Source organism: Cherax quadricarinatus, chromosome 3 (genome assembly GCF_038502225.1).
Source record: "Cherax quadricarinatus isolate ZL_2023a chromosome 3, ASM3850222v1, whole genome shotgun sequence".
NCBI lineage: Eukaryota > Metazoa > Arthropoda > Malacostraca > Decapoda > Parastacidae > Cherax > Cherax quadricarinatus.
The window spans coordinates 15939261-15956950 of NC_091294.1; the positions used below are offsets into that span (position 1 = coordinate 15939261).

The 17690-nt window shown below is 39.2% G+C and overlaps 1 protein-coding gene across 5 annotated transcripts in view; it reads right to left on the minus strand.

Annotated features, from left to right (window-relative positions):
* LOC128706570 (uncharacterized) overlaps positions 1-17690 on the minus strand; it is a 273076-nt gene that overhangs the window by 21213 nt on the left and 234173 nt on the right. For all 5 annotated transcript variants that reach the window (XM_053801503.2, XM_070090311.1, XM_070090316.1 and 2 more), the window contains one exon: positions 10447-10566. In XM_053801503.2, coding sequence (XP_053657478.1) covers positions 10447-10566 — 120 coding nt within the window. The remainder of the gene's footprint in view (positions 1-10446; positions 10567-17690) is intronic.

Consider the following 17690-nt stretch of genomic DNA (forward strand, 5'->3'; position numbering starts at 1 on the left):
ACTGTTACTGGCGTGGATCAACGACAATTATCAGGAGATAATGTTTCACAGTCAATCATATGTGAAAAGGTAAGGCAGTTGCATGATGATTTAATAAAGAAAATGCCTGGAACTAATGGTGATGTTAGTGAATTTAAGGCCAGCAAAGGTTGGTTTGAGAGATTTAAGAATCGTAGTGGCATACACAGTGTGATAAGGCATGGTGAGGCTGCCAGTTGTGACCAAAGAGCGGCAGAAAAATATGTGCAGGAATTCAAGGAGTACATAGACACTGAAAAATTAAAACCCCAACAAGTGTTTAATTGTGACGAAACAGGCCTGTTTTGGAAGAAAATGCCAAACAGGACCTACATTACACAGGAGGAAAAAGCACTGCCAGGACACAAGCCTATGAAAGACAGGCTATCTCTAATGTTTTTTAGTAATGCTAGTGGGGAAAAACAGTATCGTCAAGGCTAATTTGTGTGTGATGTGGAAGGCAAACAGTATGGCATGGGTCACTAGGGACATTTTCCATGACTGGGTTCTATCATGTGTTTGGCCCCACTGTGAAAAAATACCTCCTGGAAAATAAATTGGACCTCAAGTGCCTCCTGGTATTAGACAATGCTCCTGCTCATCCTCCAGACTTGCAAGAGTGAACTATGGGGGAGTTGAGCAACATCAAAGTGAAATTTTTGCCTCCTAACACCACTCCTCTTCTCCAGCCCATGGACCAGCAGGTCATTTCAAATTTCAAAAAACTGTATACCAAAGCAGTGTTTCAAAAGTGCTTTGAAGTGACTGCAGACACTGAATTGACCCTATGAGAGTTTTGGAAAGATCACTTTAGTATCCTCAGTTGCATAAACCTTATAGGTAAGGCTTGGGAGGGAGTGATTTGCAGGACTTTGAACTCTGCTTGGAGGAAACTGTGGCCACAATGTGCACAAGAAAGGGATTTTGAAGGGTTTGGGGTTAACCCTGAGGAGCCTATACCAGATGTGGAATTTATTGTGTCATTGGGGAAGTCCATGGGGTTGGAGGTCAGTGAGGAGGATATGGAAGAGTTGGTGGATGACGACGATGAAGAACTAACCACTGATGAGCTGCAAGAGCATCTGCAACAGCAAGGAAATTGCTTCAGAGGAGGGGAGAGAGAGAGAGATGGAGGAAGTTGCCTTCTTCAACGATTAAGGACATTTGTACAATGTGGATAATGGTGCAAGCCTTTATGGATGAACATCACCCTGATACAGCTACTGCAAGCCGTGCTGGTGACTTTTACAATGACAATGTTGTGGCCCATTTTAGGAACATCTTAAAGGAATGTCAGAAACAGAGCTCTATGGACAGATTTTTGGTGCGACAGAGGTCCAGTGACTGTCAAGTTGTTCCCAGTGGCATTAAAAAAAGAAGGAAAGTAACCCCAGAAAAGGACTTGCTACCTAAAGTCCTCATGGAAGGGGATTCCCCTTCCAAACAATAATACACCTCCATCATCTCCCCTCCTTCCATCTCATCCCTTATCAGTACATCTTCAATAAAGGTAAGTGTCATTCATTCTTCATGTAGTATTTGTTCTTCATGTATCATTGTTTTCTGTGTAGGAAATTGTATAGGTCATGTGAATTTTTTTTTTAATACTTTTGGAAGTCTGGAACAGATTAATTGGATTTCCAATATTTTTTATGGAGAAAATTAATTCCGATAACGATAAAATTGGTTACGGACAAGCTCTCTGGAATGGAATAAAATAGTTACCCGAGGGTCCACTGTAATGCTTAATTAATTGAGCAGTCATAAATTATTTGGGATTTTTTGAGTTACTCGTAGGTGATAAAGTACAGTGTATGTTTGGTTAATTTTGGGAGATGAGGTGATTTCTAAGTAGAGCCTTAAATTGATTTGCAGGTAGGGGCCCTTGTGTAAGCTCTGGCAATGAATTCCAGATCTTCGGGCCCTTTACGTGCATAGCATTTTTGCATAGGGCGAGATTGACATGAGGGATGTCAAAGTGTGTTTTGTGCCTTGTGTTATGCCTGTGTGTTCTGTTCTAGTTATTAAACCTTTCAGGGTCACCAGGCCCTCTCCCAGACTTGTTCTCAGGGTCGCCCAAATTTAAAAAAAAAAAAAAACATATGAAAAGATAGAGAATCTTTTCCCGATCATAATGACACCAAAAGTATAAAATTTGATGGAAAACTTACAGAATTATGCTCTCACAAAGTTAGCGGTCTCGACGATGTTTACACATCGGCAATTTTGCCCACTTTGAGCCCTATTTTCAGCCAATTCCAGTGTACTAGTCGACAAAAATCATAACTACTTCATTAGAACTCCATTTTTTCTGTTAGGTAAGACACATATGCAACAGTTAGACAACTTTATTCCGAAACGTTTCGCCTACACAGTAGGCTTCTTCAGTCGAATACAGAAAGTAGGCAGGAACAGTAGAGATGTGAAGACGATGTAATCAGTCCATCACCCTTAAAGTCGTAGAATTTGAGGTTGTCAGTCCCTCGACCTCAAATTCTACGACTTTAAGGGTGATGGACTGATTACATCGTCTTCACATCTCTACTGTTCCTGCCTACTTTCTGTATTCGACTGAAGAAGCCTACTGTGTAGGCGAAACGTTTCGGAATAAAGTTGTCTAACTGTTGCATATGTGTCTTACCTAACAACCTGTCGGTATTGTATACCATTTTGATGTTCATCCATTTTTTTTATTGAATGAGTACAAGAAACCACCCATTTACCGATTTCAACTATCCAGCCGGGCTGTGGCTCATACGTTGGTTTGCGTGCAGCCAGCAGGAACAGCCTGGTTGATCAGGCTCTGATCCACCAGGAGGCCTGGTCACAGACCGGGCCGCGGGGGCGTTGACCCCCGGAACTCTCTCCAGGTAAACTCCAGGTAATCCAATACGGTGGTCAGAATTTAGCAATTTTGCCAATTTCACACAAATTTCAAAAGATGCCAATTTCCAAATAGGGTCCAGAATAAACAAGAAAGACATTCCTGGAACTAAAATAACATTTCCTCTGTTCATTAGTCATGTCCCCACGCCCCTCTTACATTCTTTTGCTTTCCACTTTGAATTTTTATTCTCACAAAAAATAGAAGATTTACTGTTATGCAGACTACTGCATTAGTGTAGAAATGGTATAAATAATATCAGCGCACTTGTGAAAGAATATTAGACTCACCAGTTGACGTGTATTGGATACATAGCATGATTTGTTTACTTTTGAACTTTGGCAAAAATCCAAGATTTCTGCTGCTCTGAGCTCAATTTCAAGGTACTTTTCATTGTAAAACCAATCAAAATTGTCTCAATTTCTGTAATATGTCTTCCATTCTATAAAATGAGACCAGGAAAACTAGAATACCATCATAAATACCATACAAAAATACAGTGCAAAGTTGCTGTTTTAACCCTTTCAGGGTCCAAGGAAAAAATCTGAAGGGGTGACCCAGTGTCCAAGATATTTAACCCTTTCAGGGTCCAAGGCCCAAATCTGGAGTCACGCACCAGTGTCCAAGAATTTTCAAAAAAAAAATTTGTTATTTTTTCTTATGAAATCGTAGAGAATCTTTTTGTGAAGGTAATAAAACAAAAAATACGAAATTTGGTGGAAAATTGACGAAATTATGCTCTCGCGAATTTTGATGTGTCAGCGATATTTACGAATCGGCGATTTTGCCGACTTTGACTCCCATTTTGGGCCAATTACATTATTCCAGTCAACCAAATTCTTAGCTATTTCACTAGTATTACTTCTATTCTATCGATTGAGCACAAGAAATCGCCAAGTCAACTGTTTCAACTACAAAATAAAGTGATCGGAAATTGTTAATTTGGCCATTTTAACACAAAGTTCAAAATATTCCAATTTCAAAATAGGGTCCAGAATGAACAATGTAAGCATTCCTGGCACTAAACTAACATTTCCTCTGTTCATTAGTTATGTTTTGAGGCTTTACAAATAAATTCCATTTTGATTTTTTATTCACAATGAATTTTTATTCACACCAAAAAATAGAAGATTTACTGTTATGCAATACTGTAATAATTGTATAAATATCATCACCATATTTGTGAATGTATATTAGACCCACCAGCTGATGTGTATTAGACGTGTGAGGTCGTTTGTTTACTCTTGAATATCGGCAAAAATTTAACATTTCTGCTACTTTGAGCTCAGTTTCAAGCCATTTCCAGTGCTAAAACCAATCAAAATCATCTCTATTTCTGTAATATGTCTTCCATTCTATCAAATGAGACCAAGAAATCGGAAATACAACTATAAAAAACATACGAAAAAACACTGCAAAGTTGCTGTTTTAATCGAAAAATCATGATTTCATTTTTTCTCTCTCATTATACACAGTGTGCTGCAGGATCTGTTTTATGTGGTGCACACATACCACATAGATGTATTCTCTCATATTTAGGCCCAAATGTACCACTCACAGTTTATCAGAGTGAGCTGAGCTCATGGCGTAGATCTACGGTTTGGACCCTGAACATAAAGCCGTAGATCTACGGGACGGACCCTGAAAGGGTTAAAAAAAAAAAAAAAAAAAAAAATCTTAAAGAATTAAAGATAATATTTTTGTGAAGGTAATAAAACAAAAAAAAAGTTTTTTTCTGCTCAGTACTTACCGAGATACAGCGGCAGGAAGTTGACTCAAAATGACCGGGTGGCGGCAACATCAGTGACTTCCGCAAAATCGCATTTTTTTTTATTTTATGTTTTTTATACTTTTTTCTTTTCTTTTCTAATTTTTTTCTTTTTCTAGTAACATCTGTGGCCTGTGAGACCAGTATAATGTATATTGTATAAGTGTACACTCATTGTATTCAACACAATAACTGCACTAATTTGTTTATCATTATATTGCTTACAAAACTTGTTTACAAGTTTATTGTAAACAAAATGATGAAAATATTAGTGCGGTTATTGTGTTGAATACAACGGTACCATATAGTACCATATGGTACAATGATGCAATAGGATGCAATGGTACCATATAGTACTATTGTACCATATAGTACAATGGCACATGATACAATGGTACAATATGATACAATGGTACTATATGGTAGAATATGGTACAATGGTGCCATATGATACAATGGTACCATATGGTGCAATGGCACCTTATGGTACCATATGGTGCAATGGTACCATATGGTACTGTTGTATTCAACACAATAAACACACTAATATTTTCATCATTATTTTGTTTACAATAATTGTTTACAACAAAAATATGCAAAAAATGCTGTATATTAGTAATGTTCTATTATATATTTACAAATGTACAGGAACTTGACATATTACTTGAGGTGGATGACAGAGCGCTTTGTCTTGGAAACTGCTGAGTCAGTAGCTAGCTTGTGTTGCCACTCACTCAGTCTTGGCTGGTGCCTGCTGCCACCAACACGTCCTATTGACCATATGGTACATCATACCATATGTTACAGGGTACCATATGGTACATTGTACTATATGGTATAGGGTGCCATACAGTACAGGAAAACATATGGTGCAGGGTACCATATGATACAGGGTACCATATGGCACAGGGTACCATACAGTACAGGGTACCATATGGCACAGGGTACCATATGGTACAGGGTACCATATGGCACAGGGTACCATACAGTACAGGACACCATATGGTACAGATACAAGGATCCCTATGGAAATAAGTCACCCTGACTTTTTTGGGTTATCCTAGGATTTTATACATATGCTGCTATGAATAATAATCCATGTAATTGTATTTCTGTACACCTGAATAAATTTACTAAAGTGCATGTGGCATCGTAAGTAAGTTTATTTAGGTATACACAAATAAAGTTACATAGAATATCATACTTAGCAACATATATTTGGAGAACCTAGGATAACCCAAAAAAGTCAGACAGACTTATATCCATTAGGGTCCCTGTACCCTGTACTATATGGTACAATGTACCATATGGTATAATGTACCATATGGTATAATGTACCATATGGTACAATGTACCATATGGTACAATGTACCATATGGTACAATGTACCATATGGCACATTGTACCATATGATACAACTGTATGACATGGCACAAATGTACCATATGGTACCATTGTACCATATGGTACAATGGTACCATATGGTTCAAGACCATAGAATTCCTCTTCAGCTCCACTTCCATCAGTCTTAGAACTGTAAGTTGTGAAGAGGAGAGTCAGAAGTCGCCCGGAGAGTGAGTGGGGGACGATGAACAAAGCTACTTTGGCGGCGTTCCCACAATGCCATGTGGGTGTCCAGATTTTTTCTATAGTGTGCACACTGACCACCCAGACCCATTCTCTCAGATGTAGGCCTACCAGCCTTCTCGCGCTAAATTTGACGCTGCTAGAATTTTGGCATAGATCTACGGTTTGGACCCTCAACGTAAAGCCATAGATCTACGGCATGGACCCTGAAAGGGTTAAACCAAAAACACTGTCAAAGTTTTTTTTTTCTCATTACGCACTGTGTGCTGCAGGATTTTTTTATGCTGCGCACACTGACCACATAGACCCATTCTTTCATGTGTAGGCCTACCAGCCTTCTCTCACTAGATTTGAGGGCGCTAGAATTTAGGTGTACTAGTACGTCAAAAACCTTGGTGCGTAAGTCGTACTAGTATGTCAAAAACCCTGGTGCGTAAGCTGTACTAGTACGTCAGAAACCCTGAAAGGGTTAAAGAGGAGCTTGAGAAGAGGGTTTATATTGGAGTACAGTGGACCCTCGATTATTGGCCGTAATCCATTCCAGAAGGTCGGCCGAAAACTGAAATGGCCAAAAACCGAAATAATATTTCCCATAAGAATTAATAGAAATACAATTAATCTGTTCCAGACAAAAATATTCACACAAAAAATTATTTTTTTTTAACAATTATATAGGATTGTGGATGAATGGTTCAGAGAACCGCCATGTTGATAAATTAGACACACTTGCAACTCTTGGGTATCTTTATTGAGGAAACGTTTCGCCACACAGTGGCTTCATCAGTCCATACAAAGGAGAATCGTGAAGAACGGGAGGAGAATGAGGTAATCAGTCCCTCAACCTTGAGTCGATGTGGTCAGTCCATCAATCTTGAATAGAATACAGCATATGTGCGGAGAAGTTGCTTATATACCGTAGGCAGGAGAGATGCAGCAGACGTAGGTGGTGTCACATTTGTTCAATGTGGAAGTAGGTCATGCCCAAGGGTTAGGCAAGCGAAGAATTCCCAAGTATAAAGATCCCAAGAAGTTGCAGTGTCTGACAGGATTGGGAATTCTTCGCTTGCCTAGCCCTTGGGCACGACCTACTTCCACACTGAACAAATGTGACACCACCTACATATGCTGCACCTCTCCTGCCTATTGTATATAAGTGACTTCTCCGCACATATGCTGTATTCTATTCAAGATTGATGGACTGACCACATCGACTCAAGGTTGAGGGACTGATTACCTCATTCTCCTCCTGTTCTTCATGATTCTCCTTTGTATGGACTGATGAAGCCACTGTGTGGTGAAACGTTTCCTCAATAAAGATACCCAAGAGTTGCACATGTGTCTAATTTATCAACGTGTCGGTTCTCTGAACCATTCATCTACAATCCTGTCAGACACAGCAACTTCTTGGGATCTTAATACTTGGGAATTCTTCGCTTGCCTAACCCTTGGGCACGACCTACTTCCACATTGAACAAATGTGGCACCACCTACATCTGCTGCACCTCTCCTGCCTACAGTATATAAGCGACTTCACTGCACATATGCTGTATTCTATTCAAGATTGATGGACTGACCACATCGACTCAAGGTTGAGGGACTGATTACCTCATTCTCCTCCTGTTCTTCACGATTCTCCTTTGTATGGACTGATGAAGCCACTGTGTGGCGAAACGTTTCCTCAATAAAGATACCCAAGAGTTGCACATATGTTTAATTTATCAACAATTATATAAATATTACATCCCTTTATTGAAGACTAATGCTGGCTTCTGGAAGATAGGGAGGAGGATAGAGGGAGGGCTTAGTGTTTGGATGAGTAATTCCCCTCCATAAGGACTTCAGGTACCAAGACCTTATCCGTGGTTACTTCCCTTCTTGGTCTTTTAATGCCACGAGGACCAGCTTGAGAGACACTGGACCCATCTCACAAAATAACTGTCCAGAGTGCCCTGTTTCTGGCATCGGAGGTAACGCCATTTGTATACATAGACTGGTGTTTTATAATTTTTCTGGCATTTTCAATAATAAAAATATCAGTTTAAGGAACTGTGGGTGGGTGGGTGGGATGCTCATTGGATGTTAGCCCTCAACCCCCAACAACAACAAACTCTCACACACATCCTAAAACAAACAATATACCAGTGTACCAACTAAACGGATGCACAAATACATATGAAGTAGGTGTTGTATACACATTACATTCAGGTTCCTTTTATCTTTTAACTTTTATTATGCAAAGGAAGATGAGCAGAGGTTATATAAACACTGGGAAGGCCCCTCACATGGACAGGTGCTGTTCACGTCAACCCTCTCAATTTGTATATAAACACTGTCTCCAGCATGTTCACATTTGAGCACAGTAAGTTTATTTAGGCACAGGTACACATAAGTACAATTATCATACATAGTGTAAATTACCTAGGATAACCCCCAAAAAAGTCAGTGGGGCTTATTTATACGAAAATACAGTGGTACCTCGAGTTTCGAACAACTCCCAACTCGAACAATTATGTAAGTGTATTTTTGTAAGTGCATTTTTGGGGACTAATCTAATTTACATTATTCCTTATGGGAACAAATTCATTTGGTATAGACACTCGAACAGCCTTCTGGAACGAATTAAGTTTGTAACTCGAGGTACCACCGTACTGCTTGTATTGACTGGTATGCAGAAATCAACTAATTTAATCACAAACACAGATATGAGAGTTGTATGGGACACACATTTATGGACCAATGAGAGGTGGGATGGGGGTGGCAGGGGAAGAAGCTAGGTCTCCCCCACAGACAACAGACTGACCCATAGGCAGGCTGCCCACAAGCCCACTAGATGGATGGAAAAATCCCATGGTCCAGCTTGCGATGCTCCAAATTTCCTCCCCAGAAGTGGCACTGTGTTAGTCGAAAATATGCCACAATTTTGCAATAGTGTAATGGAAAAAACGTGGTAAAGGAACACATGTTAAATGATGGTCTACTGTACGTCCCCATGTGTTTTAAACACGTCTTCCTTGATCCCATCTATTCCAACTGCTTTACTCACTTTCATTTTGTTCACTGCCTCATGCACTTTGCCCATACTCACATTCGACACATCCTCACTCCTACATGATGTTATGACTCTCAGTTCAAATTAATTAAATAAAATATTCTCATTTACCTTGTTTGGTGAGTGCTATTTCAACAAAATGCTATTAAAACAGAAACCAAGATCTAACTGCATGAGAAAAAGTGACCAGTCATATGTGCCAAGTATGGAGAGAGTCCAGTGTTTTGGGAGAGGCTGATCATCACCCTTTGTTGTCATGCTTGGAAATGTCACATGTGTAGTGTCTCTGTATTTACTGAATGATTCTGGATATTTTTATCAACCCATCTTGTCCCTGAATATTAACCATGCCACATAAAAGGAATACTAGTGATGCTGGACACAAACAAGAAAAAGAAGCATGAAACCCTGACGTTTTCAAAAATATTAAGTTTTCAGATATGTAGGGGAACATTATCATAATTACAACATTCTCATGCCTTTAACAGTCATGTAACTATTCCAGTTGTATTTCTACAATAGTTGAACACGTTTGTGCGTGATAATGAAGTGCAAAAAAAGTTTTTAAACAAGAAAATTGTGTAGTGACAGACAGTGAAAAGGTTAAGGGTTAATAATATCTGTTGGCTCATAGTCATTCATTTACATAAAACATGTGACTTTTGCTTGTTATATGTAGGAAAAAGCTCTGCACACACATATAACTCAGCTGGTTCCTAAGAGACAGAAATTTTTGACATACCTGTCATTTCTCACCAAGGTAGGTGACCCAAAAATGGAAAAACATTCACCATCACTTATTCTCTAGCTGTCTTTCCAGAAGTTTTAAAGACATCACAATTCCAATGACACACTGAACAGTAGCATCTTTATGCATCCTTCAGAGTGCAGACACTATACTTCCTATTTCCAAACTGAGGTCCAATTAACATGTTTTCCTGAATTCCTTCATAGATGTTGCCATACTCATACTCCAACACAAGTCAAATCCTAAAAATCATTTGTCTCCATTCACTTCAATCTAATACATATCTATGTGCACATCTACAAACCTTGGCAGTAATAAATATTATCATGTGCAGTAATAATATGAAACTTTATATACAGATTTTAAGAACATTTTTAGAGGAGGTTACATACCTTTTTAACACACTTAGCAACAATCTGCTTGTACTCTTCCTTGTTTACGGACTTGTCGCGATAGTAAGGGTCTAACCATTTCTTAACTTCCTCCACCACTTTAACTTCTAAGGCAATCTTCTGCAGAAGTAAATACAAATTAGTTATATCTTGTTTATGCAAAATTAATGAGAGTAAGGTATTATTTGGATTACTGTGTAAGCTAATATTGTGAGGAACTGGTTAGAGATGGTGTATATACCTTGGTAAACAGAACATAATTATGTATGTGTATTTAGGCGAGACATAACTACAGTGGACCCTCAGTTAATGATATTAATCTGTTCCAGAGAGCTTGTCCTTAACCGATTTTATTGTTATCCAAATTAATTTTCCCCATAAGAAATACAGTGGAACCTTGAAAATCGAACGTACCAAATATCGAACGTTTCGAAAATAAGACCATTTTTTCGGACAAACTGTGTACCAAAAATCGAACGCGTTTCAAATTTCGGACCGCTGGGTACGGGACCTGTCCGCGTCCCCACGCAGGTGCCGTGAGCAGTCTAGCTTTGTTTATGCTTGAGTGAACACTAACCTGCCCTCTCATTCACACATTTTACGATTATTTCGTTGTGTTTAGTGCTTGTGGGACTGTGAAATAAGCTGCCATGGGCCCAAAGAAACTTGCTAGTGGTACCCCCGTGGTAAAGAAAGTGAGAAACACCATAGATGTGAAGAAGGAAATAATACAGAAGTATGAGAGTGGTGTGAGACTTGTTAAGCTTGCCACAAGCAACAAGTTCAGTGACAGAACCATGTCCCATTTTAGGGAAATGTTAAAGAGGCGCCAGAAAAAGAGGACTGTGGACAGTTATTTTGTGAGAAAGGGGTCCAGTGACTCTCAAGTTGGTCCTAGTGGCATTAAAAGACAGAGAAGGGAAGTAACCTCAGAGAGGGCTTTACCTGAAGTCCTCATGGAGGGGGATTCTCCTTCCAAACACTAACCCCAACTCCCTCTCTCCTCCTCCCTATCTTCCAGATGCCATCACCAATCTTCAATAAGGGTAAGTAAAAATGTTATTTTATATTTTATATTATATGTATGTATTATTTTATATGTATGTTATTTTATATGTATGTAAAACTGTAATTAATCTCTATAAAATGTATTTTTTGTGTGAATATTTTTGGGTTTCTGGAACGGATTAATTGTATTTCCATTATTTCTTATGGGAAATATTGATTCGAATTTCAGACTTTTCGAAATTAGAACTAGCTCCTGGAACGGATTAAGTTCGATTTTTGAGGTTCCACTGTAATGGAAATCCAATTAATCCGTTCCAGACACCCAAAAGTATTAAACGAAATAATTTTTTTTTTACGTGAAATAGACATTTCCCTACACAGAATACAGTGGACCCCCGGTTAACGATATTTTTTCATTCCAGAAGTATGTTCAGGTGCCAGTACTGACCGAATTTGTTCCCATAAGGAATATTGTGAAGTAGATTAGTCCATTTCAGACCCCCAAACATACACGTACAAACGCACTTACATAAATACACTTACATAATTGGTCGCATTGGGAGGTGATCGTTAAGCAGGGGTCCACTGTATAGTGATACATGAAGAATAAAACAATAATATCACACTTACCTTTATTGAAGACATGGTGATGTATGGAAGACGGGAGGAGGGGAGAGCATGGAGAAGTTTACAATTGTTTGGAAGGGGAATCCCACTCCATAAAGACTTCAGGTACCAAGTCCTTATCTTGGGTTACTTTCCTCCTTTGTTTTTTAATGCCACTAGGACCAGCTTGAGAGCCACTGGACCCCTGTCGCTCAAAAAAGTTTTCCAGAGAGGTCTGTTTCTGGCGTATGTTAGGAATTGTGTTGGGAGACACAAGATAGTCCTTCAATATGACACTAATATCAGCTCTACAGCTTATTTATCTAGCACAATTAATCTAATATGACATAATAAACAATATTAATAACATAGAAACATGACATATACTCTAGAATGAATAAAATACGTCATTAAGTATGTCACGAGTGTTGCTGTGTTGTTGTTGTTGGGTGTATAAGGGCCAATGAGAGCATAAGCCATACATAGTGGTGGTGGAGGTGGCAGCAGAGGCGGTAGAGACGGCGGTGTTGTCAGTCGCCCTACATAACCCCAACAACATTGGAGGAGCTAGGTTCGTTCTGTCCCACTTCAGGGAAATCTTAAAGAGATGCCAGTAACAGACCTCTATGGACAAATTTGTTGTGCGGAAGGGGTCCAGTGACTCTAAAGCTGATCCTAGTGGCATTAAAGACAAAGAAGGGAAGTAACCCCAGAGAAGGCTTTGCTACCTAAAGTCTTTATGGAGGGGGATTCCCCTTCCAAACATTAATTCCTCCCTCTTTCCTCCTCCTTATCTTCCAGAAGCCAGCATTAGCCTTCAATAAAGGTATGTAATACTTACATAACTGTTAAAAAAAATGATTCTTTTGTGAATATTTTTGTCTGGAACGGATTAATTGTATTTCCATTAATTCTTATGGGAAATATTATTTCAGTTTTCGGCCATTTCGGTCTTAGGCCGAGCTTCTGGAACGGATTATGGCTGATAACCGAGGGTCCACTGTACAGTACCGTGGACCCTCAGTTAACAACATTAATCCATTCCAGAGAGCATGTCTTTAACAGATTCTGTCATTATCCGAATTAATTTTCCCCATAAGAAATATGGAAATCCAATTAATCAGTTCCAGACACCCAAAAGTATTAAAATAATTTTTTTACATGAAATATACATTTCCCTATGCAGAAAACCATGAGGCATTTATTTTATTTTGTCTTTGCAAACAGTATATTAAGATTTTGTATTTACAATAGTGGGTTGCAATGCAAAGAGAGCCTCTATTATGCCTAGGCATTATGGGCCAACTTAACATTATTGGCTTACAGTCTACTTAACACTAAGGAGTATATCATAGTTGTACAGTAGGATAGTAATTATTTCATAGTTGTACAGTAGAATATTAATTATAAATGAATCAAAATTTGTATAAGATAAAGACATATTTATATTCAAAAATGCTTTTTGTGAAAACAATGATTCAATTATATTCCTGTCAACAATGGATAAAAGGTTCAAAGTGATTGTTTCAGTTATGATGTGGGAGTACATAGGTGAGTAAGTGTGTACTGAGTATTTAGCATTTAGTCTAGGGTGATCAATTGGCTTTTGAGAAGAGTCTTAAATTGATTTTCAGATTGGGTTACTTTAATATCTTCTGGTAATGAATTCCATATTTTGGGGCCCTTTATGTACATAGAGTTTTTACACAGTGTGATATGGACACGAGGTATATCAAAAAGAGATCTGTGTCTTGTGTTGTGGTCATGTGTCCTGTTTAAGTTGGTGAGGAGAAGTTTGAGTGGAGGGTTTATATTTGCGTGTATTGTTCTGTGTATGTAGTAGGCACATGAATAAGTATGGATGTTCTTAATGGTGAGCAGATTCAGACTTTTGAAAATTGGTGGAGTATGCTGTTGGGAGTGGGAATTTGTTATCATTTTTACTGCTGCCTTTTGCTGGGTTATTAGGGGTTTTAGGTGATTGGATGTTGTTGATCCCCATGCACAAATTCCATATGTAAGATAAGGGTATATGAGTGAATGGTACAGTGCCAGGAGAGCTGATTGTGGAACATAGTACCTTATCTTTGATAGTATGCCTACAGTCTTGGAGATTTTCTTGGTGATTTGTTGTATGTGTGTCCGGAACTTAAGGCTGCCTTCAAGGTGGATACCTAGGAATTTTCCCTCTGTGAGTCTTGTGACTGATGATCCATTTAGTGTTATGTTAATTGGATCATTTGCAACTTTGTTTCCAAACTGAATGAAATAGGTTTTATCAGTGTTCAGGGTAAGTTTGTTAGTCATCATCCAGGCAGATATTTTCTGTAATTCAGCATTGACTGTGTTTGCTAGTATGACTGTGGGAAAAGTGGGAAAAGACATATGTAGTGTCATCTGCAAATAATATGGGTTTGAGTAGCTGTGATGCATTCAGTAGATCATTGATGTAGATGAGAATGAGGAGTGGTCCAAGTACGCTTCCTTATGGGACTCCTACTGTGATTGGTTGGGAGGAAGAGTGTGCATCATTTGCATACACGTATTGAGTTCTGTTACTAAGGTATGATTTTAGGTAGTTGAGGGAGTGGCCTCTGATACCATAGTGCATTAATTTGGAGTACAGCAGTTCACGGTCGACTGTATCGAAAGCTTTACTTAAATCAATGAAAATGCCCAGCGGGACTTCTTTCTTTTCAAGTGCAGTATATATTAGTTCTAGCATGTGCATGATAGCATCAGTTGTGCTTTTATTATTCCTGAATCCAAACTGACAAGGGTTTAATATGTTGTGTGAAACGAGGTAGGAATAGATCCGTCTACGAATTAATTTTTCAGAGATTTTAGAGAGCAGTGGTAAGTTAGAATAAATGCAGAATAAATGCATTAATAATTAATAAAATGACACTTACCTTTATTGAAGACATACAGTGGAACCTCAGGTTACGAATTTAATTCATTCCGTGGACTTGTTCGTATCCTGATTTGTTAGTATGCTGGGGCAATTTTCCTCGTTTAACCCTTAAACGGTCCAAACGTATATATACGTTTTTTCAATATTTGAAAGTATGTAAAAAAGTGTACATCTTTTTTTTTTTACATTTGAAAATGTGTAAAAAAACTTTTATCTACTTTTTTTGTTATATTTGAAAATATTTAAAAAAAACATAGATCTACTTTTGGAGCACTACGGATTTGAACGTCGATCTATTTGGACCATTTAAGGGTTAAATTAATTGAAATGCAATTAATTCATTCCAGCTGAATTCCTGCTCTTGGGAGGCATGGCAAAATAACCCTAATATCAACTCTACGGCTTGTTTATGTCACAATTCATTTAATATGACATAAACAATATAAATAACATAGAAACCTGATATACACTCTAGAATGAATAAAATATGTTATTACGTGGATGGCGGAGGGAGGAGGATTGTGGTTGGGAGTGGTTGCGCATTCTCGCTATGAAAATGTCAGAGGTATTATAAGAGAAAACGGAGTTTGTGAGGCTAACTGAATTAGATCTGGTATACATACGGCATTTACATAACTTGGAGAAGAAATGCAGAGTGGCATATCCTGTCAGGAGTTCACACTTTTCTTAAGAATTGCCCATCAAGGATGACTCCTTGATGATGGTGAGGGGCTCTTGATTTAGGGAATTGGATCTGTGCTCCAGTTCCCCGAATTAAGCCTGAATACCTCCCCCCCCCAGGCGCTGTATAATCCTACTGGCTTAGCGCTTTCCCCTTGATTATAATAATAATACAGTGGACCTCCGACGTACGATGTCCCCAACCTACGTTAAAACCGACCTATGATGCTTTTCCGAGTAAAAATTGACCACGACGTACGCTGAAAAACTCGACCTACAGCATTCGTCCCGTACGTGTCCACATGTCTGTCCGCCTGAGCATGCCTCAGCTGGCCTGCCTTCAGTTAGTGTGCCAATGTTTACAAGCCAGAGCAGTCGCTCCCAAGCATACATTTGGAATATTTTATATTATTCCATTTTTTTAGTGCTTATAACTGCTAAATAAGCCACCACGAGCCCAAAGAAAGCTTCTAGTGCCAACCCTGTGGTAAAAAGGGTGAGAAATATTATCAAAATACTATCATATCACGGTCAGCTGCTGCAGCTGCTGTAGCACTGTCAGCTGCTGCTGCTGTAGCACCATCAGCTGCTGCTGCTGCTGTAGCACCATCAACTGCTGCTGCTGCTGTAGCACTGTCAGCTGCTGCTGCTGTAGCACCATCAGCTGCTGCTGCTGCTGTAGCACCATCAGCTGCTGCTGCTGCTGTAGCACCATCAGCTGCTGCTGCTGCTGCTGTAGCACCATCAGCTGCTGCTGCTGCTGCTGTAGCACCATCAGCTGCTGCTGCTGCTGTAGCACCGTCAGCTGCTGCTGCTGCTGCTGTAGCACCATCAGCTGCTGTTGCTGCTGCTGTAGCACCGTCAGCTGCTGCTGCTGCTGCTGTAGCACCGTCAGCTGCTGCTGCTGCTGCTGTAGCACTGTTGTTGGTGTGGCTTATCGAGAATACCGAGAAACAACCCCAGAGGGTTAGCCACCCAGGATAACCCATAAAAGACAGTGTGTCATCGAGGACTGTCTAACTTATTTCCATTGGGGTCCTTAATCTTGTCTCCCAGGATGCAATCCACACCAGTTGACTAACACCCAGGTAAACAGGAAAAAATGCCTGGAACTAGTGCTCATATAGGTGAATTTAAGGCCAGCAAAGGTTGGTTTGAAAGATTTAAGAATCATAGTGGCATACACAGTGTGATAAGGCCTGTTCTGGAAGAAAATGCCAAACAGGACCTACATTACTTAGGAGGAAAAGGCACTCCCAGGACAGTGTCTCATCAGTCATTGCTGCATCTTCAATAAAGGTGTCATTTATTCTTCATTTTGTAGAGAAGAAAATGTATATTTCATGTAGTAAATTTTTTTTTTTATACTTTTGGGTGTCTTGCACGGATTAATTTGATTTCCATTATTTCTTATTGGGAAAATTAATTCAAACTATGATCATTTCATCTTACGATGGGCTCTCAGGGACGGATTAATACAGTGGACCCCTGCCTTACGATATTAATCCATTCCTGAGAGCTCACTGTAAGCCGAAATTATCGTAAGGCGAATTAATTTTCCCCATAAGAAATAATGGAAATCAAATTAATCCATGCAAGACATCCCAAAGTATGAAAAAATTTTTTTTTACCACATGAAATATTAATTTCAATACACACAAACTGAAGAAGACATGCACAATTACTACTCTACTAAGAATAGAATACATGACACTTACCTTTATTGAAGATCTGGTGATGATTGATGGGATGGGAGGAGGGGAGAGTGTGGAAATTGTTATTGTTAAGAAGGGGAATCTCCTTCCATTAGGACTTGAGGTAGCAAGTCCTTTTCCGGGGTTACTTCCCTTCTTCTTTTAATGCCACTAGGACCAGCTTGAGAGTCACTGGACCTCTGACTCGGAACAAATCTGTCCATAGAGGTCTGTACCTCCCGTTCCTTCAAGATTTGCCTAAAATGGGCCACAACATTGTCATTGTAATAGTCACCAGCACGGCTTGCAATAGCTGTGTTAGGGTGATGTTCATCCATAAA